The sequence below is a fragment of the Scyliorhinus torazame genome, chromosome 13 (genome assembly GCF_047496885.1).
Source record: "Scyliorhinus torazame isolate Kashiwa2021f chromosome 13, sScyTor2.1, whole genome shotgun sequence".
NCBI lineage: Eukaryota > Metazoa > Chordata > Chondrichthyes > Carcharhiniformes > Scyliorhinidae > Scyliorhinus > Scyliorhinus torazame.
The window spans coordinates 173,956,293-173,983,781 of record NC_092719.1 but is presented as its reverse complement, the minus strand read 5'-3'; the positions used below and the strand labels follow the sequence as shown (position 1 = coordinate 173,983,781).

At 45.0% G+C, this 27,489-nt stretch overlaps 1 protein-coding gene across 9 annotated transcripts in view; it reads right to left on the bottom strand.

Annotated features, from left to right (window-relative positions):
- LOC140388384 (ERC protein 2) overlaps nt 1-27,489 on the bottom strand; it is a 1,175,365-nt gene that overhangs the window by 261,952 nt on the left and 885,924 nt on the right. For all 9 annotated transcript variants that reach the window (XM_072472461.1, XM_072472462.1, XM_072472470.1 and 6 more), the window contains one exon: nt 20,616-20,747. In XM_072472461.1, coding sequence (XP_072328562.1) covers nt 20,616-20,747 — 132 coding nt within the window. The remainder of the gene's footprint in view (nt 1-20,615; nt 20,748-27,489) is intronic.

Sequence of the window (27,489 nt, the reverse complement as noted above, 5' to 3'; positions counted from 1 at the left end):
TGGTGAGGAGGAGGGGGGATGGGGGGTGGGGAATGGTGAGGGGGGATGGGAATGTTGAGGGAATGGTGAGGGGGAGGGGGAATGGTGAGGGGGAATGGTGAGGGGGAAGGGGGAGGGGGAATGTTGAGGGGGAGGGGGAATGGTGAGGGGGAATGGGAATGGTGAGGGGGAGGGGGAATGGTGAGGAGGAGGGGGAGTGGTGAGGGGAGGGGGAATGGTGAGGGGGAGGGAGGATGGTGAGGAGGAGGGAGGATGGTGAGTGGGAGGGGGGATGGTGAGGGGGAGGGGGGATGGTGAGGGGGGATGGTGAGGGGGAGGGGGGATGGTGAGGGGGAGGGGGGGTGGTGAGGGGGAGGGGGGATGGTGAGGGGGAGGGGGGCTGGTGAGGGGGAGGGGGAATGGTGAGGGGGAGGGGGAATGGTGAGGGGGAGGGGGAATGGTGAGGGGGAGGGGGGCTGGTGAGGGGGAGGGGGAATGGTGAGGGGGAGGGGGAATGGTGAGGGTCAGGGGGGCGATGGTAAGGGGGAGGAGGGAATGGTAAGGGGGAGGGGGGGAATGGTGAGGGTGGGGGGGAATGGTGAGGATGAGGGGGAATGGTGAGGGTGAGGGGGAATGGTGAGGGGGAGGGGGAATGGTGAGCGGGAGGGGGAATGGTGAGCGGGAGGGGGAATGGTGAGCGGGAGGGGGAATGGTGAGGGGGAGGGGGAATGGTGAGGGGGAATGGTGAGGGGGAGGGGGAATGGTGAGGGGGAGGGGGAATGGTGAGGGGGAATGGTGAGGGGGAGGGGGAATGGTGAGGGGGAGGGGGGATGGTGAGGGGGAGGGGGGAATGGTGAGGGTGAGGGGGTAATGGTGAGGGTGAGGGGGTAATGGTGAGGGGGAGGGGGGAATGGTGAGCGGGAGGAGGAATGGTGAGGGTGAGGGCGGAATGGTGAGGGGGAATGGTGAGGGGGAGGGGGAATGGTGAGGGGGAGGGGAGGGGGAATGGTGAGGGGGAGGGGGAATTGTGAGGGGGAGGGGGAATGGCGAGGGTGAGGGGGGAATGGTGAGGGAGAGGGGGAATGATAAGGGGGAATAAAAAAAACATTTTTTAAATAAAAAAATAAAAAAACAGTACTGATTGGAAAATATCTCTGTAAAATAAAGATGGTGCCTTTTAATTTCTAACAGAGACTATAACTTGTTTCTTAATAAAGGAAATCAAAATATTTTTGTTCATTCAAAATTCAACACAGAAAATAAGTTATAATTAACATGTAACATTGTCTTAAAAGTAGATTTAAAGTAGACACACCAATGTCATTCATTCCGACATATCAGTAATACATTTTGCACTTTAAAAAACTTAAAGATAGTTGTCTTCCCATGGCCACCTAGGTCAAAGGTGAATAACATTAAAAAAAACACCCTGAAATTCAGATGGAGCTTTCGGCGTGAATTGGTTACATCATTGCAAGGGTAGAAAAATCAATTCGAATATCCAGTTCAACAGATTCAACAAGGAGTCGTGTCAAAGTGCTGCCTTTAGCAGGAGACAACGAGAACTTTGGCACTTCTGGTATTTCACCCCCCAAAAAAATGAAGATAAACACAAAGAGATTTAATCGTAGCAGCATTAGGAAACGGATGACCCAGCTAGGTGCCTCTATGAACACCAACTGCAATTATCTACCTCTGCCACTTAGCATGGGTTAGTAAGCACTGCCCATTTCACACGCTAATACCTACCTTGTTACAGCCTCAGATCAGTTTGCTTTAATCTCCGCTCAGATATTGCAATAGATCTTCTCTTGGTTTGCTGATTTTTAAAAGGGGGATGTTTTATTTTGAAACAGCAGGAGTGCAAAATAATCTTTTGCACTTGGTCAGTGAACAGGTTATCCTTTCCAGGTACGCTAGAATTAAATGAACTAATGCTGCAATGATTATGGTGGGCCAGAAAATCATCGGGACTCCCCGTTAAAATTTGCCTGCTGTCAACCGGAACACTGGGGGAAATGGTGGAACCCAGGAAATATATTGCTCTTTTAAACATACTGTAATGTGTGAGTACCTTTAAGAACTGGGTGTTTATCAAATAGCTGTAGTGGATGTACCTTTAAGAAATGGGTGTTTATCAAATAGCTGCAGTGATGTCAGAGTGTGGGTGGAACTGGGCTGTCTGTCTGCTTTTACTTTCATTTTTGAGCTGGCAGCTACAGTGTGTGTTTAGTTTAGTTTTCAGAGTAGGAGCTGCATCCAGCCAAACAAGGTGTAATTTTGATCTCTCGCAGCATGAAAAGAATGTCTTCAGATCACTTGCTAATTTAAAAGTGATAACTGCTCTCAGTAGAGAATTTAAATCTCCTGACTCTGTTAAAGAGGGTATTTGTCTTATGGATGTTGCTAGGAAAGATTAAGGGTTATTTATAGAGTACTGTATTCTTTGGGGGGAGTATTTGAGTTGATAGTTGCTAAGATGTTTACTGTGTGTTTATAAAATGTTAACTGGATTCATAGAATAAACATTGTTTTGTTTTTAAAGTACTTTAGATCTCTGTTGCATCACCCCTGTAGAGTGGGCCCTTATGCTCCCCATAACCAAAATCTATTAAACGTTGTGGGTCAGGTGAACTCCATGATACACTTTGGAGTTCTCTAAACCCTGACCCGTAATAATACAGATATGTGACTCCTTCGCCTTTCCATTTTGAAGTTCTGATTAGCACAAACCTTCTCTGCAAACACAATGTTTCAAACCACATAATTCTGAAAATGTTTTATGCCAATTGATGTAGCGAGGAGGCTTCAGCTAAGATTAATTAAAAGGAGATGTGGGAAGAAGTAATTTCAATATTTTCAATATAAATTTCACATCGACTGAGAAAATTAGAACAAGCTGGCAAACACAATAACACTGATACAGCCTACAAAGACAATCTGACAGCATACAAAGACTTGCTGCCAGATTATCAAAAGGCATTTGATAAAGTATCACCATAACCATTTTACTCAGTATTAAGGGATGACCATAATGGGTACTTAATTGGATAAGGGGTAGGACATAGAGAGCAGTGATGAACTGACTACAGGAAAGACATCAGTTGCTGAGTCTGACAAACAGATTGTTATTCGGATCTTTGCTTTCCTTGTAAACGTAAACTTGGACTTGGGTATAGGGACAACATTTTTAAGATTGCGAATGATATAAAGCTTGTCAACATATTGGTGAGGCAAATGGAAGCAGAATTCAGGAATACAAAGTTGTACTGGTTAGATGGACAGGCAGATGGCAAATGCAACTTAATGTTGATAAGTGCGGCATGATGCACATTGGGAGGATTAAGATGGAGAGGGTAGTATAATCTAACTGGCACTATCTTGATCAGGATGCAAGGGCAGGGGGGCATGAGGTTGCATATTCACATATCTTTGAAGATGGCAGGGCAAGTTGTGATGATGGCTAAAAACATATGGAATGCTTGGCTCTGAAAATAAGAGCTTGGACATTTACAAATCACTGGTTCGGTCTCAGCTGGAGCATTATGTACATGTCTGGGCCCACACTTTAGGAAGGATGTCAAGGCCTATAAAAGGGTACTAATGAGGCTTACCATGATGATACAAAGGATAAGGGACTTGGGTTTTGTGGAGAGATTGGAGAAACTGGGATTGTTCTCCTTAGGTGGAGAGGATTACAGAGGGACTCACTTGAGATATTCAAAACGATGATGGGTTCAGACAAAAAAAAGTTTCCTCTGACAAATAGGTCAGCAACAAAAAGTCATAGATTTAAAATATTTGACAAAAGAGCGAGAGAGAAAATCTGGAGAACATTTTCTTCCCCCACTGAGTTTGTTAAGGTCTGAAAGGGTGGTAGAAGCAGATTTCAGAGGAAATTTCAAAAGGCAAGTAGACATGCACTTGAAGAGGATCAATTTGAGGGAGGAAAAGCGGTGATGCGGAATTGGACGGCCCTTTCAAACAGCCAAGTAGCCTCCTTCTGTGTTGTAAGATTTTACAATTGGTTTATGATTGATTTAATCCCACTCTTTAATTGTTCTACTGGTTTCCAGTTCCAACTTCTAACAAAACTGTTTGTTTCTGACAGTTTTTAATCCCACTAAATTATCTACCTGGTTGAGGTGTGGTAAGAAGCTGGTTACTCTTCTGCAAAATACACAGTACTTTTCAAACCGATTTGCATTTAGGTTGAATTATTGAATGGGTGATTAAATGGGCGATGATGCAATGCTCTAAAATGTAATTATTTTCATCTACAGGTTAAGAACGCAGCAGTAGTAGACCAGTCATTCCCTCAAGTCAGTCCAAACATTCTAGTAGATTGTGGAAGATCTGCACCTTAATTTAACTTACCTGCCTTTGCTCCATATTCTTCAATATCCTTAACTGATCAAATAAATGATCAAATCTCAGATCGTGAAAATTGTGCGCACATAGATGCATAAATCTCTCTGGCTCCACCAGAGATCCTAGTTTCTTAGTTTGAGTTCTCTTTTCAGATCCACAGTGGATGACCTCAAACCTCCCCACATTGAACTTCCATTGAACCATGGAATTCCTACAGCAGAGGTGGTGGCCATTTGGCCCATTGAGTCTGCACTGACCCTCAAAAAGAGAAAACTCTTGGTCCACTCCCCTCCCATCCCCGTAATCCCATAATCCCAACTAACCTACATATCCTTGGACACTAAGGGGCAATTTAGAACGACCAATCCAACTAACCTGCACATCTTTGGCCTATGGGAGGAAACCGGAGGACCCGGAGGAAACCCACGCAGAGGGAGGAAGTGCAAACTCCAAACAGTCACCCAAGACCAAAATTGAACCCAAGTCCCTGGCAGTGTGAGGCAGCAGTGCTAACCACTGTGTCACTGTGCTGTCCCAAAAAGTTAGTCTCGTCATCTGCCATGGTTTTACCTAATTACTTTGTCGACGTCTCTTTGTAACTTCCTGTTGCCAACTACACACGTTATTCTGCATCCTTACTTCGTGTTATCTTCAAACTTGGTTACACAACACATTATTCCTTTATGGTGAAAAGTGAAGGTCTCATTTCCATTCCCAAGGGAAGACCACTTGTCACATCCTGACAATCAGAATACATTCCCTTTCCCCATATTCACTGAGTCCTACCTCCCAACTAGCGTCCTCTGTTCTTGTTTCAGAATTATGTCAAATGCCTTCTGGAAGTATATGTAGACATTAACCATGGGATTTGCAATTTTCTAAAGCAATAGAATCTAGAGATATTTGCAAAATTATGAAAATGTCTACAATTTGCTTATCTACCTCATCTATTTATTTTCATAACCTGGAATGAGGATCAGGCCCTGTAGATTTGTCTATAATAATTCCCATTATTTTCCCTATTACCATTTAAAAATAATTCATTCCACCCCTTGATGCATTTTTCTGTTCTCTTGTACCAATGGCATTTTGTCCTTTTCCTCCACTTGGAAATTGATACAAAGTACATATTTAACAAGTCTGCCATTATAGTCCAATTTGTCCTTTTCCTCCACTGTGGAAATTGATACAAAGTACATATTTCACAAGTCTGCCATTATAGTCCAGCTGTATCCGTCTTTAATAGGCCCACTCTATTTATCATTCTATTTCTCTTAATATGTTTATAAAAACATTTATTGTTTACCTTGATATCACATTTCTTGTTTTCACCTTTTATTACTTCATTTGTAACCCAGTGTTGGTTTTTAGGTGCTCTTACAATCTACTTTATTTTCCTTTTGCCTTGCATTTGTGTAAGATTTTTATTTTTGCTTAATACGGACTCCTTTCCTCTTTTATTGACCACGTTTCCTTAATAGTACAAGCCGTGCTTTTACCTTTTTGGGGCTATCTATTTGTTTTGTATTCTACCAAATTCTTCCTTGACGACTTCCCTCTCTTTGGCTGTAGGTTCCCCCAGTTTAGGCAAGTTTGCTGTGATTAATTAATTTCTCACCCGTCAAAGTTCGCCTTAATTAAACTTTAAACCTTGTTTGTGATTCACCCTTAAACCCAACATCAAAATCAAACCTATTATGGTCACCTATTCGCAAGAGGTTCACTTACAGGAATATCGTTAACAAATTCTGGCTCATTACCCATCACTAAGGTCTCCTTGTATGGCCTCCCTGTTAATTCGAAAACATATTGTTCTAGAAGTCACAGATACTTCTAGAAATTCAATATCTTTCTATGTTGGATATTTGGTTTCTATCAGTCTATATGATAACTAAAATCTCCCATTGTAATTACCTTGTTTATGCTATGTTCCTCCCTGATCTCAGTTTTTATATATCTCCCAAAAATATCATTATTATCACAATGTCTGTTGAAAACCCCTACCAGTCATCCATTGTCTGCTGTTCCTTAATACAGATGGTCTCAAAAGGGGGTTGGGAAGTGGAAGTGAAGCCATTTCGGGAAGAAAAATGAGATCTAACCCACTTAAATTGATTATTTATAATCCTTAAGCCAATTGCAATTTTCTAATGAAAGTCGCCATAGTCCCAGAGGACCACAGGCTGCCCTCTGCTTTTGAGAGAGAGAGAGAGAGAGAGCTGACTGATGGTGATTTAACTCAAGGATCACCACACCTCAGGCACGGGGAAAGGTTGAGAAGGAGTGCCTTCATGGATACCCTCAGCCAGTACGGGAATTGAACCTGCGCTTTTGGCGTGGCTCAGCTGTCCAGCCAACTGAGTTAACCGACCCCCAATATGGTTAGATCAAAACTGCAAACTAAATATTCAGGGGTATGTGACTTTTTGTAAGGTCAGGCAGGAAGGAAAGGATGGTCGGGTTGCTTTGTTAGTATAAGATGGAATAAGTACAATAGCAAGAAACAATCTTGGATCGTAAGATGTAGACTCCATAAGGGTGGAGGTGAGAAATAATGTGAAGAAGACACTTGTGGAGTAGTCTATAGGCTCCCTAACAGTACCTTTTCTGTAGGATGGAGAATAAATCAGGAGATACTTAAGGCATGTAAAACAGGAAGTAATTTAATCATGGGTGACCTCAATCTTCATGTAGATTGGGAAAATCAAATTGGCAGAGGAAGCCATGAGGAAGAACGGAGTGTGTATTTGGGACAGTTTCCAAGTACAATATGTTGCAAATCGAACAAGAGATGGTGGTATTTTGTATCTGGTAACATGTATTGAGACAGGTTTAATAAACAATGTCAGAGTAAAAGATCCCCTACGAGTTAGTGGCCATAACATGGTGGAATTTCAAGTTGAGTTTGAGAGTGAGAAACGTAGGTCAGAAACAACTGTGCTACACTTACATAACGGTAATTATAAATGAATGAGGGCAGAGTTGGCTGGAGTGGAGTGACAAAGAGGTTTAGCAGGAAATATGGTTGATCAGCAACAGCAGACGATTCTGAAAATAGTTCATGACTCAACAAAGATATCGCCCAGTGAGAAAGAAGGATTCTAGGAAGGGAATAAATTAACCATGGTTAACCAAGGAAGTGAGGATAGCATTAAAATGAAAGAAAAAGCATATATGGTAAAGATTAGTGGCAAGGCAGAGGATTCGGAAAGTTTTGAAAACCAACAAATGATGACCAAAAAATAATAAAGAGGGAGATGAATTTAGAGGCTAAACTAGCAAATAATATAAAAATAGACAGCAAGAGCTTATTTAAATATATAAAAAGGAAGGGAGAGGCCAAAGTGAATGACTGATGAAATAATAATGTGGAACCATGAAATGGCAGAGGAGTTAAACAAATATTTTGCATCAGTTTATGCGGTGGAATACACTAATTAGTCAAAGGGCAGAAGTGGGGGAGGAAATAAACTAATGGACAGGATTCTCCTGTTGGCTGACACCGAAATCTGGATATGCGATTGGGGGCAGAAGAGGTTTCAATGCCAAAATCGTGGTGGGGGCCGAATTGGCGCCGAATCACAATTCTCCGCCATCTCGACAGCGGCGTCAATATTAAAGGAACGCTCGTACAGTGAACAAAATTTGCATATCATTAGGGGCCTCCGCAATTCTCCGCCTGCGACGGGCCGAGTTCCTGACGGAGCGGATCACTTGTGTTTTTAAAAATCGTGAAACCGATGTCATGGCTGCTGAGGGAGAGAGAGGGTATTCAGAAAGTGTCCAAATTCACCATAGTTTGCTGGCAGATGTGCCACTGGCCGGGGGACATCTGCCAAGGGCCAAGGTCGGGGTGGACGTGCACGGAACACCATTGCCGCAGCCAGAAAGGCAGCCATACAGCTGCGCATGCCGCTGAAACACCACTGGGAACTTAGGGCCACTGATCGTATGAGTATCCCCCCAGGCCACCCCTCGATGTCCTGTGGTCCCAGCCGACCCATCAGCTGTACGGGCGCGCTCCAGCACAACATGTGCCAGCTTGTTGGCTGGGATGAGTGTGTGAGGGGAGTGTAATATGTATATGCTGCCGTAGCTTGTCAGCCTCCCGAGTGTCAATCACGGACCTGGCACATCCCGCACCTTTTTTCATTGGAATCGATTGTGTTCCACGTGGTGCCAGTGCTAGCCCTTCCACAGTCATTGAATCTGTCCAGGTTTGGCGCCAGTTTTGCTGTCATGAAAGTCCACGAATCCTGCCCCGGTGTCAACACTTAGTTTCAGGAACGAAGAATCCATCCCAATAACTATCACCAAAAAAAAGTACTAGGGAAACGAATGGGGCTAAAGGCTGATAAGTCCCTTCGACCTGATGGGTTGCATCCCAGGATGTTAAAGGAAATAGCTACAGAGATAGTGGATGTACTGGTAGTAATCCTCCAAGAAGCCTTAGATTCTGGAAAAGTCCTAGAGGGTTGGGAAACTGCCAGTGTAACGCCCTTTTTCAAATAGTAAGGGAGACATAAAACAGCTAACAATAGACCAGTTAGCTTAACTTCTGTCATTGGGAAAATGTTGGAGTACATATAAAGGATGTAATAGCAGAGCATTTAGAAATGCCTAATATAATCAAGGTAAAAAGTCTTACAACACCAGGTTAAAGCCCAACAGGTTTGTTTTGAATCACTACCTTTCGGAGCACTGCTCCTTCCTCAGGTGAATGAAGAGGTAAGTTCCAGGAACATATATGCAGACAAAGTCAAAGATGCAAGACGATACTTTGAATGCAAGCATTTGAATGCGAGCATTTGCAGGTAATTAAGTATTTACAGATCCAGAGAGAGGGGTAATCCCAGGTTAAAGAGGTGTGAATTGTCTCAAACTGGACAGTTGGTAGGATTTTGAAAGCCCGGGCCAGATGGTGGGGGGTGAATGTAATGCGACATGAATCCAAGGTCCCGACTTCCTCTTGTGACCATGGAATGATTGGTCACATAAAGGGCTGTTCCTGTTCAAAGTCACAGAAAAAGGCTCTTTTTACCCAGATCCGGGTGGAATTTTGATGAAAAGGTGTAGGTGAATGTTAGAGGAGTAGTTTGCCCCTGGAATGGTATGTCTTCTGATCACCGGACCCGGCAGAAAACAGTGAGAGGTTTGGCTGGAAAGTTGAAACAATCTTGTGCTTCACAGACAGTTTCTTCCAGCAGGCAGGCAGGGGTGGAGCAAGCTGTAAGGCCCCAGATACAGGAACTGATGACTTTTATCAAGGAGGAATTTCATAAACAGAGGAAAGAAATGCATGAGGATCATGCAAAGGCCATTGCAGAAGCTGCGGCACCCCTGAAGAGTACTTTGGAGCGGATGGAGAGGTGTTTGGAAGTGCAGGGGTCACAGATTCGGGAGATTGAAGGAGTGATCTTGGGCCACAGCGATCGTGTGGTGGCTCAAGAGGCGGAGGTGGGGCTCCTAGTAGACCTTTGTAAAACGCTTAGGGCAAAGGTAGAGGAGCAGGAGAATGCCTCGAGAAGGCAGAACCTGCGAATAGTGGGCCTGCCTGAAGGAGTGGAAGGTGTGAGTCCCACGAGGTTCGTCTCGAGGATGCTGGTGGCAGAAGGAGTGCTAGATAAGGCACCTGAAGTGGACCGAGCGCTTAGGTCTCTGAGGCAAAAGCCTAGAGGTGGGGAGCCGTGAGACTCCATAAATTTGTGGAGAAAGATAAAATTCTACGGTGGGCCAGGGAGATGCATAGCTGCGACTGGGAGGGAAATAACGTCCGGATTTATCAGGACATCGGAGTCGAGTTGGCAATACAGCGGGCAGGTTTCAACAAGGCCAAGGCAGGGCTGTACCGGCGGCAGATCAGGTTTGGGGTGCTCTACCCGGTGAAATTATGGGTGACGTTCGGAGGCCGGGAGTATTATTTTGAGACCCCAGAAGTGGCCAAAGACTTTGATAAGGACCATAAACTGGGGGAGAACTGAGTGGACAATGCTTGGGAACCGGGGTGCTGGCACTATGTCATGGTCGGGAGCATGTTTGAAGTGGGTGTAGGGTATGGGGGATTTTCGCCTTTTTTTGTGGGGGGGGGGATTCTGTTCAATGTTGAGATTGTAAGGAGTTGTAGGGGTGAAAAGTTTATGTGGGGATGGATGTTCCCATCCCCTCTCCTGTTTTACGGGACTGTTTGTGTTTAACATCTGTTTGTTTGTTTTTGGAGAAGGCTACTTGGAGTCCTTGTTTGGGTGGGGGAGGGTAAGGCCAGCAGGAGGCCTTCTTCTTTCAGCTGAGGAGTGGGGGCAGTCATTAGGATGTGCCTTTGGGCAGGGGCAGTCGCACTAGCAGGTTATGCTGGTGAACAGAGGTGAGGTGGTGGGGGAGGCCAAGAGGGGTGTCCGGGGGGGGGGGGGGGGGGGGGGGGGGGGGAGAAGGGGAAGGGGAAAAGCAGGGAAGGTGTTCTGCAATGTGGTAGGGGTGAGAGATGACATGGTCAAGGGCGAAGAAAGGGGCCATCTGGGATGGGCTAGGTACAGAGTGGAATTAAACGGGCAGGAGTTAAGTGGGGAAGATGACGGATGGTAGAGGGGATTGGAGGCGCAAGCCTCCGGTAAGGTTGGTAATGTGGAACGTCCGGGGACTGAATGGGCCAGTTGAAAGGTTGCGGGTGTTCGCGCACCTCAGGAGCTTGAAAGCGGGGGTTGTCTTTTTGCAGGAGACACACCTCCATGTGAAGGACCAGGTTAGGTTAAGGAAGGGGTGGGTCGGGCAGGTTTTTCACTCGGGGTTTGATTTGAAATCGAGGGGTGTGGCGATTTTAATGAGCAACAAAATGGGATTCGTGAGTGCGAAGGAGGTGAGGATCCAGGTGAGAGATATGTGATTGTGAGTAGGGTATTGGAAGGGGCACCGGTAGTGTTGGTAAATGTATATGCCCCAAATTGGGATGATGTGGGTTGTATGAGGGGGTTGCTGGCAGCAATCCCGGATTTGGCCACATACCAGTTGATCATGGGAGGAGATTTTAACTGTGTCCTGGAGCCGAGAGTGGATAGATCGAGCCCCAGGTCAATGGGTAGGGTACAAATGGCAAGGGAGCTGGGCGGGTTTATGGAGAGGATGTGCATGGTGGATCCATGGCACTTTCAGAACCCAAGGGGAAGGGAGTATTCCTTCTTTTCACACGTTTATAAGGTGTATTCGAGGATTGATTACTTCGCAGTGAGTCGGGAGATTTTGGTTGGGGTGGAGGGGGCAGAGTATGCGGGGACAGTTATCTCGGACCCCACTGGCTGGATATTCTGTTCAGTACGGGACGAGAGCAGAGGCCGGGGTGGAGGTTTGACTCGGGGTTGTTGCCAGATGGAGGTTTTTGTGATAAGGTGCGGTTGGCGATGAGAGATTATGCGCAGTTCAATCAGAATGGGAGGTGTCGGCGGGCATTTTCTGGGAAGCCCTGAAGGCAGTGGTCCGGGGAGAAATTATCTCATTTACGGTTCGTGCGAATAAGGAAAGGAGGGCGGAACATGATCGTCTAGTGAGCGAGATAGTGGAGATTGACAGGGAATATTCAAGGGTGCCTACCTTGGAGGGATTGGCGAGGAGGAAAATGTTGCAGGAGCAATTTGACAGGCTGACAATGGGGAGGGCAGTAGGGCAACTGTGTAGGGCAAGAGGGGTGCAATACGAGTATGGGGAGAAGGCGAGCCGCATGCTGGCGCACCAGCTGCAGAGGCAGGCTGCGTCCAGGGAAATATTGAAGATCCGGACTGGGGCTGTGGTGTCAGAGCCAGGAACGATAAACAAGGCATTTAGAGAGTATTACCAGGGACTTTATGAGGCAGACCCAGGAGGAGAGAAGGGGAACATGGGGTGGTTTCTGGATGAGCTGGAATTTCCCCGGTGGAGGAAGCAAAGAGGCAGGCATTGGAGGAGTCACTGGGGCTGAGGGAGGTGCTGGATAGTATCAGGGGTATGAAGTCGGGTAAGGCTCCTGGGCCGGATGGATACCCGACAGAATTTTTTAAGGAATTTGTGACGGACCTGGCACCACATCTGTTGGGGACGTTTAATGAAGCACCGGAGAAGGGGGAGTTGCTGGAGACGATGAAGCAGGCAGTCATCACACTGATCCCCCCAAAAGGGAAGGATCCAGTGGAATGTGGGGCGTATAGACCCATATCACTATTGAACACGGATGTGAAAATATTGGCAGGGAGGATGGAGGATTGTGGCCCGGGGGTGGTTGCAGAAGATCAAACAGGCTTCGTGAAGGGCAGGCAGCTCGCGAGTAATATAAGACGGCTGTTGAATGTGGTGATGAATCCGTCGAGAGCTCTGGTACCGGAGGTGGTGGTGTCCATGGACGCGGAGAATGCATTTGATCGGGTGGAGTGGCGGTACATGTTCGAAGTTTTGGGAAGGTTTGGGCCAAGATTTGTGGCATGGGTGCGGTTGCTGTATGTGGCGCCAAGAGCGAGGGTGAGGACGAATGATATGAGCTCACGAAGCTTTGACTTACAACAGGGGTACGAAGCAGGGGTGCCCGCTGTCACCGCTGCTGTTTGCACTGGCCATAGAGCCATTGGCAATGGCTCTCAGGGGGTTGGCAGAGTGGCAGGGGATAATGAGGGGACAGAGGGAGCATCGTGTGTCACTCTATGCCAATGACCACTTGCTGTATGTTTCGGATCCGTTGGAGAGTCTGGGAAGGATTATGGGTCTGTTGGGAAGGTTTGGAGGGTTCTAGGGGTACAAGCTGAATGTAGGGAAAAGCAAGGTATTCCCGGTGAATGAGCTGGCACAGCGGGTTAACTTAGGGGGTTGCCATTTACGGTAGCGAGGGATAGGTTTAGGTACTTGGGGATTCAGGGAGCAAGGGAATGGACGGGGCTCCATAAGTGGAACTTAACGAAGCTGGTGGAGGAGGCCAGGGAGGATCTTAAGAGGTAGGATACACTGCACTTAACGTTGGCGGGGAGGGTCAAAGTGGTGAAAATGAATATTCTGCCGAGGTTCTTGTTTATCTTTCAGGCTCTCCCGATCTTTGTACCAAAGGTCTTTTTTCGGAAAGTGGACACAATCCTCTCTGACTTTGTATGGGCGGGGAAGGTGCCGAGGGTGGGGAGGACCCTGCTACAGAGGCAGAGGCAGCAAGGGGGGGTTGGCGTTGCCAAACTTGCTTCATTATTATTGGGCGGCAAATGTGGACAAGGTGCGGCGGTGGTGGGAATGAGAAGGGGGAGAGTGGGTTAGGATGGAGGAGGAATCTTGTAAGGGATCTAGTTTGAGGGCTATGGTGACGGCAGCATTGCCAATGGCTCCGAGTAGGTATCCAGGGAGCCCAGTGGTGCAGTCCCCGGTGAAGATATGGAACCAGCTGAGGAGGCATTTTCGGGTGGAAGGGATGTCGGTGCTAACACCGCTGTGCGGGAATCATGGGTTTGAGCCAGGGGGGGGGATGGATAGTGTATACAGGAGGTGGAGGGAAGTGGGGCTGGTCAAGGTGAGGGATTTGTATTTGGAGGAAGGGTTTGCCAGTCTGGAGGAGCTAAGGAAGAGGGTAGAGCTGCCAAGTGTTGGTGAGTTCAGATTCAGAGGGGTAGTGAGTTAAAGCAAAGTGCAGAGGATACCGGAAGTCTGCAGAGGGATTTGGATAGGCTAAGTGAATGGGCTAGGGTCTGGCAGATGGAATACAATGTTGACAAATGTGAGGTTATCCATTTTGGGAGGAATAAAAGCAAAAGGGATTATTATTTAAATGATAAAATATTAAAACATGCTTCTGTGCAGAGAGACCTGGGTGTGCTAGTGCATGAGTCGCAACAAGTTGGTTTACAAATGCAATAGGTGATTAAGAAGGCAAGTGGAGTTTTGTCCTTCATTGCTAGAGGGATGGAGTTTAAGACTAGGGAGGTTATGCTGCAATTGTATGAGACCACACCTGGAGTATTGTGTTCAGTTTTGGTCTCCTTACCTGAGAAAGGACTTACTGGCGCTGGAGGGTGTGCAGAGGAGATTCACTAGGTTAATCCCAGAGTTGAGGGGGTTGGTTTACGAGGAGAGGTCAAGTAGACTGGGACTGTACTCGTTGGAATTTAGAAGGATGCGGGGGGATCTTATAGAAACATATAAAATTATGAAGGGAATAGAAAGGATAGATGCGGGCAGGTTGTTTCCACTGGCGGGTGAAAGCAGAACTAGGGGGCATAGCCTCACAATAAGGGGAAGTAGATTTAGGACTGAGTTTAGGAGGAACTTCTTCACCCAAAGGGTTGTGAATCTATGGAATTTCCTGCCCAGTGAAGCAGTTGAGGCTCCTTCATTCAATGTTTTTAAGATAAAGATAAGATAGTTTTTTGAAGAATAAAGGGATTAAGGGTTATGGTGTTCGGGCCGGAAAGTGGAGTTGAGTCCACAAAAGATCAGTCATGATCTCACTGAATGGCGGAGCAGGCTCGAGGGGCTTGATGGCCTACTCCTGCTCCTAGTTCTTATGTCCTTATATCTACAGGTTAGGGACTTTGCACAAAACGTCTGGAAGGGGTTCCGTAGATTGCCGGGATACACCCTGGAGATACTGCTGCTTCCAGATGTGGAAGGGTAGGGAAGAATTGGGAATATAGTTAAGTGTCTGGGGGAGCAGAGAGGCGAGCAGGTGGTGAAGATCAAGAAGAAATGGGAAGCAGAGTTGGGAATGGTGATCAATTGGGGAGTATGGAGTGAGGCACTGCGAAGGGTAAACAGGGCCTCCTCCTTTGCAAGGATGAGCCTGATACAGTTTAAGGTGGTGCACAAGGTGCATATGACTCGGGCGAGATTGAGTGGGTTCTTTCTGGGGGTAGCAGATGAGTGTGAGAGTTGTGGGCGAGGGCCAGCGAATCATGCGCACATGTTTTGGGGTTGTGAAAAACTGGGAAGATTCTGGGCAGGAGTGTTCACGGTCTTAGCCAGGATAGTGAAGGAGGGAGTGGCCTCGGACCCTTTGGTGGCGATATTTGTGGTTTCAGAGAAGCCGGAGCTCATGGAGAGGAGGAAGGCCGATGTCTTGGCCTTCGCCTCTCTAATTGCACGATGACCAATTTTGCTGGAGTGGCGGCTGGCATCGCCACCGGGGGTAGCGACTTGGTTGGGTGACCTGTATGACTTCCTGCAGTTAGAGAAGATAAAGTATGAGTTAAGGGGCTCAGCAGGGGAGTTTGAGAAAAGGTGGGGGATGTTTGGGACCGTGTTTGAGGAGCTGTTCGTCGCAGTGGGGTGAGTGACAAAGGAGAGAAATCTGTACAAACTGTATAGTTGATTGTTGGGAAGAATGTTTCCCGGGGTGTTTATTTGCTGCAACTTACTTTGCTAGAAGTTTGGCTAAAATGCGTTTAAAAAAAAAAAAAAATGAATCCAAGGTCCCGGTTGAGGCCGTGCTCATATGTGCGGAACTTGGCTATACATTTCTGCTTGCGATTCTGCGTTGTCGCGCGCCCTGAAGGCTGCTTTGGAGAACGCTTACCCGAAGATCAGACGCTGAATGACCTTGACTGCTGAAGTGTTCCCCGACTGCAAGGGAAAATTCCTGCCTGGCGATTGTCGCACAATATCCGTTCATCCGTTGTCGCAGCATCTGCATGGTCTCGCCAATGTACCACGCTTCAGGGCATCCTTTCCTGCAGCGTATAAGATAGACAACGTCGGCCGAGTCGCACAAGTATGCACCGCGCACCTGATGGGTGGTGTTCTCACGTGTAATGGTGGTACCCATGTCGATGATCTGGCATGTCTTGCAGAATTGTGTGGTGTCGTGGTCGCTCTTCTGAAGGCTGGGTAGTTTGGTGCAAAAAATGGTTTGTTTGGGGTTGCGCGGTTGTTTGAAGGCAAGGAGTGGGGGTGTGGGGATGACCATGGCAAGATGTTCGTCTTTATCGATGACGTGTTGAAGGCTGCGAAGAAGATGTCGTAGTTTCTCCTGTCCGGGGAAGTACTGGATGACGAAGGATACTCTGTCGGTTGTGTCCCGTGTTTGTCTTCTAAGGAGCTCAGTGTGTTTTTTTGCTGTGGCGCGTTGGAATTGTCGATCGATGAGTCGAGCGCCATATCCTGTTCGTACGAGGGCATCTTTCAGCGTCTGTAGGTGTCTGTTACGCTCCTCCTCGTCTGAGCAGATCCTGTCCATACGGAGAGCTTGTCCATAGGGGATGGCTTCTTTAATGTGTTTAGGGTGGAAGCTGGAGAAGTGGAGCATCGTGAGGTTATCCGTGGGCTTGCGGTAAAGCGAAGTGCTGAGGTGACCGTCCTTGATGGAGATGAGTGTGTCCAAGAATGCAACCGATTTTAGAGAGTTGTCCATGGCGAGTCAGATGGTGGGATAGAACTTATTGATGTTATCATGTAGTTATTTCAGTGATTCTTCAGTGATTCAGTGGGTCCAAAGGAAAAAAAAAATCGGTTGCCTCCTATGGCAATCTCTGCAAGACGTGCCAGATCATTGACATGGGTACCACCATTACACGCGAGAACACCACCCAACAGGTACGTGGTACATACTCGTGCGACTCGGCCAATGTTTCTGGAACTCATCTCTTCATTCACCTGAGGAAGGAGCAGCGCTCCGAAAAGTAGTGATTCAAAACAAACCTGTTGGACTTTAACCTGCCGTTGTAAGACATTTTACTGTGTTTACCCCAGTCCAACGCCGGCATCTCCATAATAAAGAGATTCAAACATGGAGTCAAAGAGAGATGTACATAGATTTGCAAGATGGCACCATGTTCAAGGACTTTATAGAGAAAAAGGAGTTGAATTTGATTTATTGTTACGTGTACTGAGGTACAGTGAAAAGCATTGTTCTCGTGCAGCATGGTGGTGTAATGGTTAGCAATGCTGCCTCACGGCGCCAAGGGCCTGGGTTTGATCTTGGCCCCGGGTCACTGTCTGTGTGGAGTTTGCACATTCTCCCCGGGTCTGCGTGGGTCTCACCCCTACAACTCAAAGATGTGCAGAGTAGGTGAATTGGCTACTCTAAAATAATTTGAAAAATTAAAAATTGGGCACTTAAAATCTTTTTAAAAAGAAAGGTATTGTTCTGCGTACAGTCCAGACTGTAAATATATAGGCACAGGCACAGGTGAGAATACGGAGTGTAGTACTACTCAGTAGAGAAGATGTGAAAAGATATCAGTTCAGTCCAGAAGCGGGTCATTCAGGAGTCTGGTAACAGCGGGGAAGAAGCTGTTTTTGAACCTGTTAGTGCATGTTCTCAGACTTTTGTATCTCCTGCCTGATGGAAGAAGTTGAAAGTGAGAATAACCCGGGTGGGAGGGGTCTTTGATTATGTTGCCCGCTTTTCTAAGGTAGCGGGAGGTGTAGACAGAGTCAATGGATGGGAGGCGGGTTTGCGTGATGGACTGGGCTGTGTTCATAACTCTGCAGTTTCTTACGGTCTTCGGCCGAGCAGTTGTAAAATCCAGGGTGTGATACAGCCAGATAGGATACTTTCTATGGTGCATCTGTAAAAATTGGTAAGAGTCAATGTGGACGCACCGAAGTTCCTTAGTTTCCTGAGGAAGCATAGGTGCTGTTGTGCTTTCTTCGTCGTAGCATCGGCATGGGTGGACCAGGACAGATTGTTGGTGATGTGTACACCTAGAAATTTGAAGCTGTCAATCATCTCTATCTCGGCCCCGTTGATGCAGACAGGGGTGTGTACAATACTTTGCTTCTTGAAGTCAATGACCAGCTCTTTAGTTTTGCTGACGCTGAGGGAGAGATTGTTGTTGTTACACCATATCACTAGGTTCTCTATCTTCCTCCTGTACTCTGACTCATTATTGTTTGAGATCCGACCCACTATGGTCGTGTCGTCAGCAAACCCGAACATGGAGTTGGAGCCCAATTTTGCCATACAGTCGTACGTGTATAGGGAATATAGTAGGGTGTTAAGCACGCAGCCTTGTATTGAGAATTATCGTGGAGGAGGTGTTGTTGTTTATCCTTACTGATTGTGGTTTATGGATCAGAAAGGTGAGGATCCAGTTGCAGAGGGAGGAGCTAAGTCCTAGGTTTTGGAGTTTTGATTGTAATTTTGCTGGGATTAAGGTATTGAAGGCGGAGCTGTAGTCAATGACAATGAATAGGGTTCTGACGTAAGAGTCCTTGGTGTTGAGATGCTCCAGGGATGAACGCAGGGCTAGGGAGATGACTTCCGCTGTGGACCAGTTGTGGCGATATGCAAAGTGCAGTGGATCAAGGCCTTCTGGGAGTATGGAGTTGATGTGTCTCATGACCAGCCTCTCAAAGCATTTCATAATGATAGATGTCAAGGCCACCGGACGGTAGTCATTGAGGCAAGTTGCCTGGTTCTTCCTTGGCACCGGGTGTATGATGGTGGGCTTCTTTTGGAAATGGGAATATATTTTACATTTGAGGTCGGGGCGAGAGTTGTTTTGATCAGGTGCTTATGATAGCAGATTTGGAACTGAGAGGGATGGTGTTCAAGAATATGGATTTAGAAATGCCAGCAGATATTGAAGTCTGGAAGGGAAGAGTCAGCAATTGAACGGAAATGCAGTCAAGGAAGTAGGAGGTGGGTGTGGAACACAATATGAGTCACAAAGGTCTTAAGGAAAGGTAGTGATCTAGGCTAGGTGTTATCCAATCCTGCAACTCTTCTTGCTGCACCCCTCAGCCCCTAACCAGGCCATTGAGCTTGATGGGAGGTTGGTGGGTGAAGGAACAGAGAAGTGATGAGGAGGACGGAAGAAGATCAGTGAATTGTTAGTCACATTCTGAATGCTGAAGGTGAGGATTATGTGGCATGGGTGAAGGCACAACGGAAACAAGAGCTGGTGTCATCTTTAATCCCCAGCATGATTATGGAGTCGTAGTTTGGTTTTGCAGAGAAAGCTAAGGCACGATGATGGTCTATTCAGATATGATAATGCACAGGTAAGCAACAGTCCAGGTTCAGAGGTTGGGATGGCAAAATTAAGGCAGTATAAGGAAGGGTATTTGGAAATGGGGTTAATCTGGGAAACAGCTGGGTTCTTTATTGGGAAGACATTCTCAGATGATGAGACCATTTAGACATGAAGGGTCTTCTTCATGAGCCAAACTAGTGGCCTTATGAATGCTATACCAGTAATAATAATAATAATTGCTTATTGTCACAAGTAGGCTTCAATGAAGTTACTGTGAAAAGCCCCTAGTATCTCTCTTGACTCAATTCATAAACAGTAATATATCACCAAAACCATTGTGCTTGTCAACCAGCATACATCGTCCTGACCACCAGAAATATGCTCAGAAACCCCTTGATTAAACTTTTGTTCAAAGGGGTATTCACTCAAAATATAACTCCAGCTTCCAGTAACACTTGAAGTACTGAAGTTCTAAAACTGTCTTGGTTAAAAGTATAGATTTTTGTCTGCAACACCAAACAGCACTGAAGATAATCCACCCCCAAGTCTCTAGTCACAGTGACCATGCCTACAAGGAAAGATATGTTCAGGTAACAGAGGATGGCAAAGACGAGGAATTTCCACAAAATAATGGAAAACATATGCCATAATCCTGATTGAAAATATGTCCTTAAATAATAAATCACTTAAATTTAACATCAATAGATGAACATTTAATTGTCACATATATATCTGTATTAATCTGACATCCGTTATGCAATCCTTTTGTCTGTAAAATAATCTCTGAAGCAGCCAGATTAGGAAAATCTGATCATTCCTTTGTTACTTAAATTTCATATTAAAATAGATGTTCATAATCCCATCATGTAGCACATGGAGCAATTACTTCCTGGTTTACTAGGATTAGGGCATAGTCCTTCAATTATGCTATCCCATAGAAAACTGGGAACGCTCACTTGCTGTAAAAGTATCCAAAACTGCAAAGGTTAGTTTGAATTTTGCTGTAAATAATAGAAAAGTAAAGGCATGTTAAAATTGGGAGATAATGGATGTTATAGTGCATGCACCCAAAACTAAACACCATTATTCATAAAGATTAGCTTTCCCCTTTGTGAAACTTAACCAGCAGCAATGTTCAGATAGCAGACGAGTACAGGCAGTAAACACTTCCAGTTTATGTAATAAATTTGCCTTGTTGACTGAACTAGAAAGCAATTATGACAAAGATTGACCTCGCATCAATCAGTGGCTGGCAATTCTTGTTCTATTTTTTCATGAGATACAAAAAAGACTTTATCATGTGGTTGGTACAAAGTGACACAACGGAAGATTACAAGTTTATAGGCAAGACTGCTGAAGACTCACCTGATCAGGAGAGGGTCTATGGTTACTGTGCTGCGATCTTGCCGGTGAACGATGGTGATGGTGGTGATGGTGATGGTGGTGATGATAATCATCATCGTAATTGTCTGCCATAAGCTTCATCCGATTTTGTGTCTAAGGAAAGAAAAATGACTAATTAAATGGCCTAATCCTTCAAAGACTTTTTATAGGATGAAAGCCAAAATGCCTTTAACATTGAGGTTTATCCAAAGCAGAGCTAATTACTAAAACAAATGATGTCATGAAAATAACTTCATGCTAGAATTCAGCTTTAACTTGGGCTTTTATTCTGTAAGAGTCTCACTGAAGGAAGAGAAGGAAATAGCCAATGGATCTCCTCCAAGTTATGGCTATGCACTTGATTTTCAGGGAGACATGCAAAAATCAACAATGCTTTCAAAAATTAACAGCTACTCGAAGAAAAGCAACATTTGATTCAAAATAACAAAAGCTTTCATTGAATCAAATTCAAAAGAAAATCCCAGAGGAATTAGATCATCCTACTTTCACAAACTTGGTTAATAACATTAAACCTAGAAAACATTAGCAAGAAAATAAAATGGCACAGTTCATTCATTCAGAATGTTGCACCGTACAATAATTGCTTCTACCATCAGCCTGGGGTGTATTCCCAGGGCATCAATCATTTGTATGCCTTCTTCCATCCGGAAACAGGATACAGCATTACCACTAGATTCACTGGTACCTAGTATTAGAAACAAAATGTAAAGCGCACTCATTGTATTTATTCTTCCCAATTTTTTTTTTTCCCAACTTGAATGGTCAGGTCTACAAGAATAAAATATCTGAATCTTTAAATGACATTCTACCCTAATGTCAGTGGCATGTTTTTATTCAGGAAATTTGCTTTTTGGTATTTGGACATAGAGTCAAAGTTTACTTGAAAGTATCTTTACAGAGCAGGGGCATGATTCAGCGGACTTGAAACTAAGTCCGCTTTAGGGCGCGTTTGGCCGCCAACATTCATTCCGCTATTCACTGGCACTTTGCCGGGTTTTTGGGCCTTGGGGAATTTCTCCACAGCGAGGCCACACTTCAGTCAATTTCATGAGCAGGAAAGCCTCCTCGCAGCCCTGATCTCTGCACCCCTCCTTTCAGGTACCCTTTCCCCCACTTCCTTGATGCCCCCTTTACTCCCCCAACATTTTAGTAGTACCTGGAACCCCCCCCCAAAAGGGCAAGGATGCTAGGGCCTGATCCCTGGAAGTGCCAACCTGGCACCGGGGCACCTTAGCACTGCCAAATTGGCACTGCCCTTGGAACCCTGGCAGTGCCACCCAGACACCATGGCAGTGCCAAAGTGCCTAGGTGTTAGGGGGAGTGTCAGGGTACCATCTTGCCCTGATCCGACCACCTGGGAGTCTCTAAAGGCCAGCGAGACCTCTCGAGAGGAACATTTACTCATTGCAGTGTTAATCTAAGCCTATTTGTGACAATAATAAAGATTATTATTATTTATGGAAACCAGTGCTAAATCGCACCCAGTCGAGGTCTCGCAGGTGCGTCCGTTGACTCCCGGTGCTGGGTGAAAGCGGGGTCCGGGATATTAACTGAGCCTAATGGCCCATTTAAATATCCTTATCTGGATCACGCCCTGTAAGGGTGTGACCCATATCATGCCAGGAGAAGCAAGTCAGGTGACCCGCAATCGGCTAGGCGTGGAGCCCGATTTGGTGGTTCTCATGGGATTCACCCGTTGCGCCTGGCTCCGCGCCGGGTGCAATGCAGTGGCTGAATCGCGCCCCAAAGCTAGCATGGTCTAGTATCAAAGTACTGGAAAACTCACCAACCATTTCCAAATTATTAAATAAAAACAAAAAAGGATGGAAACTTTCAGAAGACCTGAATGCCACTACTGTGTTCCCCTTCAGCTACTGTGGAGAAAGGAAGGTAGGGTTAATGTTTCTCATTTATAGGCTTTTGTCAGAGGGTCCTGACAAAGGGTGACTGAACTGAGATATTAATGTTACCTTTCTCTGTTTCCTGACTTGCTGAGAGTTTCCAGCATTTTCTGTTATTATTTCAAATCTCCAGATATGGCTGAGCTCATTATGGTGGAGCCAAATCTGATAATGAATGATTAGGTCAGTTATGTTTCAAGTGTGTTTTCCTTACGTCTAATAGCCATAAAGGCAATGGTGGAGCTGGCTCAAGAGGCAAAATTGCCCACTCCGGCTTCTAGCTCTTATGTTCCAAGAAAGAACTATTCTGTCTAATCCTACCTTCCAGCTCTTGGTCTGTAGCCCTGTAGGTGACAGCACCTCAAGCACAATTCTGGTGTTCTTGATTAATAAGGGGATCAGGGTTAAGGGGGAAAGGCAGGAGAATAGAGATGAGGAACATATAAGCCATGATTGAAATGCAAAGCAGACTTGATGGGCCAAATGGCCTAATTCTGCTCCTATATGTTATATCGTAACATAAATAACCTATGCCACAATGAGACTTTTGGTCTCTCCTCTTCACCCCAAACAATTAGCAAAAGGTCTTGGGGTCTACTCAATCCTTCAGCCATTGGTCTGAATTCCCTTTCCTCAGCATTTCGTCCTCACAGCTGACAACAGTTCCAGACAATGGCAACACCCTTCCATTGCACTGACAGAACTTTCCAAGTAGAGACATTCCCAGCACCGTTGCTTAATGCACAAGAAATACGAACACACGTTCAACTACTGGCAGCAATTATTGAACTAACTTTATTTACCCTGAAAACCCTGAAACGTGAGAGGTGATATACTTTGGAAGGAGTAATTTGACCTGGAAGTAGTCAATGAATGGCATGAGACTAGGAAGCTCTGAGGAACAAAGGGATCTTGGCTGGTTTGTCCATAGATCCCTCAAGGCAGAAGGACAGGTCAATAGGGTGGTGAAAAGGCATATGGGACACTTGTCTTTATCAATCAAATTACAGATTACAAAAGCAGGGAGGTTGTGTTGGAGTTGTATAGAACTTTGGTGAGGCCACGCTGGAGTACTGTGTGCAATTCTGGTTGCCACATTATAGGAAGGATGTGATTGCACTGGAGGGGGTGCAGAGGAGGTTCACCAGGATGTTGCCTCGAACATTTAAGTTCTGAAGCGAGGTTGGATAGCTTGGGTTGTTTTTGTTGGTGCAAAGAAGACTGGGGTGACCTGATAAAGGTGTAAAAGATTATGAGCGGAACGGACAGGGTTGATAGGGAGCAGTTGTTCCCCTTGGTTGAAGGGTCAGTCACGAGGGGACACAAGTTCAAGGTGAGGGGCACAAGGTTTAGTGGGGATGCGAGGGAAAACCTTTACCCAGAGGGCGGTGACAGTCTGGAATGCGCTGCCTAGGAGGGTGGTAGAGGCGGGTTGCCTCACATTCTTTAAAAAGTATCTGGATGAGCACTTGGCACGTTATAACATTCAAGGCAATGGGTCAAGTGCTGATACATGGGATTGGGTAGGTAGCTCATGTGTTTTTCACGTGCCAGTAGACACAATGGGTTAAAGGGCCTCTTCTGCACTGAGATATACCTCCTCAACATAACAGAGAGGGCAGTTCTACAATATGCTACATTGCCTTCCCAGTTGAAAAAGTACTTACACATTAAAATGTAAAATGGTACATGTACACAGTTTCCCAGAATACAATATGACTAACCAACATCAACAATATCTGAAAATTTAAAAGATTGGCTTGCATATTTGTTGCTGCTGTAATCACAACCAAAACAGGTATGACTGATACTGCCATATACATTTACAGGTTTAAAAAAAGTTTTTCCTTAACACCAGAGAATTTGCAAAAATATTTGACTAGAAATAATGAAAATAACAAAAAAGCCTCCTTTCTTCCGACATACTTTCTATTAATTAACCTGGTTTCTTTCCCTTTCTGTGTGGGAATGTCTTTCCATTTCCAATAGTTTGACTCTACTCTCTCAACATCTCTGACAATGTCAAATCTGAACTTTGACTATCCACTCTACTTAATGGTTGGGTTTGGAACATGAATTGTCTTAATCAAAGATCCCCAACTCACTTTGCTCTATCGGTGGATTCGCCAATACTCTAAAACTTTCAGTTTCGTTTTGACTTTCACTGTGGGCTGGAGGAGGAATTTACACTCCATGAAGTTACAGGTGTTTCCTTCTCTCCCTTTGTCATATTTTGTCTTTAAAGCAAATGATCTGCACAACATTGATGAAGTCTATCTCCTGTTAAGAGCATGGATTATGGTCAATGCAGACTTGATCAAGTTGCAGAATGGAAACTTGAAACAACTATCCTCAACTGTTTGCAATTTGTATAGTATGAAGAGAGGTTTGAAATCCAGAAATGTCATCCTTGTGATGATTTAAATAAAGTAAATGTGTTTTTTTTTTTAAAGTACCGTAAACTAAAAGTACACTTCTATAAGACAATATGGCCTTACACAGTATCACTACTTTAAACAACTCAACTTAACTACCTTAAGAGCTAACTCTCTGATAGAAATCAGATTTTCTGGTTAATTATAGAGGAGGTAGATAAAAGGTTTAATTGAGAAATCATTGAGAGTAATTGACTAAATCATATTAACCATGAGAATGAGGAAAACTAACTAGCTGGGAACTAATCAGATAAGACACTCAATTCTCACATTTTTCAAGTTGCTTGAAACAGCTAGAGAATCCAAAGCCAGTGACAAAAGACTCCATTGTATGCAGATGCCTTCCCAGGCCTGGACAGATCCATTTCCATAGTAACAATCAGTCAGGGTCATAATGACTTTTCGAAAACGGTGTTAATCTAATTAATGTTAGAGGCATAATTGGCAAGCCAGGGTATGGAAAATTACAAAATCACACCAAAACATTTATCTCTTAAATTGACAGACAGACAGTTTGGTCGAATTGAGTGAATTATAAATTAGTTGAAGCCAATCACAGCTGTAAAGAAGGCAAAACTTTAAGATAATGATCTTCTTAAAAAATCACTTGTCGGGTTGGAAAAATTCATTCCGGAATCAATCTATCACTTTCTGAAACCTCCATTTTTCTTTTGTTTAAATCAATCCGTAATTTTGAACTGTGTATTATGATTTGAAGCATTACCACAAGTTGTATTTCAAACTCAACCACTGTATTCACTAAAGACAATCAATCTGACCTTTGTATTGTAACCAAAAGAGTTTACCAGTAGGCACAAAAGCTGACAAATAAAGTTCAACGTAACTTTGCCAAAAAAACACAGCCTGAATTTCTGTTATTTGGGAACTAAGAAAGTCTAACACATATCCAGGGTTCCGAATAGACACAGAGATCCATCACTCTCCCTGTATAACATAGTATCGTTTTAAGATCAATAAAAATCCAGTAACTTTTACCACACAGTGCTTTTGTGTCCCTTGGGTTGTATCTGAGGTAAACCAACAGTTTGTTTTTAAAATCAGGCTTCCTTCACTGTTTGCTGGGAGGTAAACTGCTACTTCTACTGTTGGCTGAGATCGAAAGCAGCTCCTTTATAGGTTCCAGTATCTCTTAAATATGTTTTTCCCATCGTATTTTCCTTCACCTTATCTAGTTTCTTTAGAACTGCACTCTCCCAGGCTTAATTGCCGTCATCTCTTTATTTTAGTTCTGGTTTAAAAGCAAATGATGGTGCTTATTCGATTCAGCCAGGTCTGGCAATGAACGGCTAAGCCAGTTTTATACGCGGTACCCCAAGTAAGGCAGTGCAGGCATGATGGGCCAAATGGCCTCCTTCTGTTTCGTAACAATTCTGTGAAGTCTGTGATCCTTAAACTTGAGGAAGTAAAGATTGGGCCACACCAGAAAATGGTCAGGGTGGACAGAGTTAGGGTACTACTGAGGATGAGGGCAAAGACTGGTGAGGGACCGATAAAGTATATTGATAGATTCATCAGTCCTGTGGTGAATGGAGGGCCAGAGTTTGGGAGTTTGAAAATGCAGTTGCAAACCACTTGAGGGGATTTTTTCAGGGTGGACACGGAAGGGATGAGAGACTGGCGGCGATGAGAATGTTCAGAAAAACACGAACGCAATCAAGGATGGTCTTGTCCAAATATGAACTGAAGGGAAGAGAGAAGACATGGTTAAGAGAGCAGTTGTTAATATTAGCAGGGGTTTAAGTGAAGGACATGGTTAAGACAGCACAGGCGAACAATGAACTTAGAAGAGGGAGGGTAGCTAAGTAAGTTGTGATCACAGTTCAGATTATTAAGGATAAGGAATTAACCAGCACAAAGGCTGAGGGAAGGAACGAGTAAAGATAACTTGGTGAGAAACTCTGATGGGACTTGGGTTGTTCGATACGTAGATGGATGGCACAGTGGCTAGCACTGCTACCTCACAGTGTCAGGGACCTGGGTTTAATTCCGGCATTGGGTGACTACCTGTGTGGAGTTTGCATGTTCTCCGGTGTCTGTGTGAGTTTCCTCCCAGAGTCCAAAGATGTGCAGGTTAGGTGGATTGGCCATGCTAAAATTGCTCCTTAGTGTCCAAAGATGTGCAGGTTAGATGGGATTGAGTGGATAGGGCGGTACCTAGGTCGGGTGCTCTTTCAGGTGTTATGGGCCAGGGTTTAGAGAACCCCAAAGTGTAGCATGGAGTTCACCTGACCCCAACTTTTAATAGATTGTGGTATGGGGAGCACACGGCCCACTCTACAAGTGTGATACAGCAGAAATGGAAAAGTACTTTTTCAAGCAAAACAATGTTTATTCTATGAACTCAAGTTAACCTTTTTAAAACATACAATGAACATCTTAGCAACCATCAATTAAAATACAACCCCCAAAGAGTACAACACGAAGTAATCCTTTAAGCTTTCCTTTTAACATCCATAAGACTTAAAACACCTTTTACCA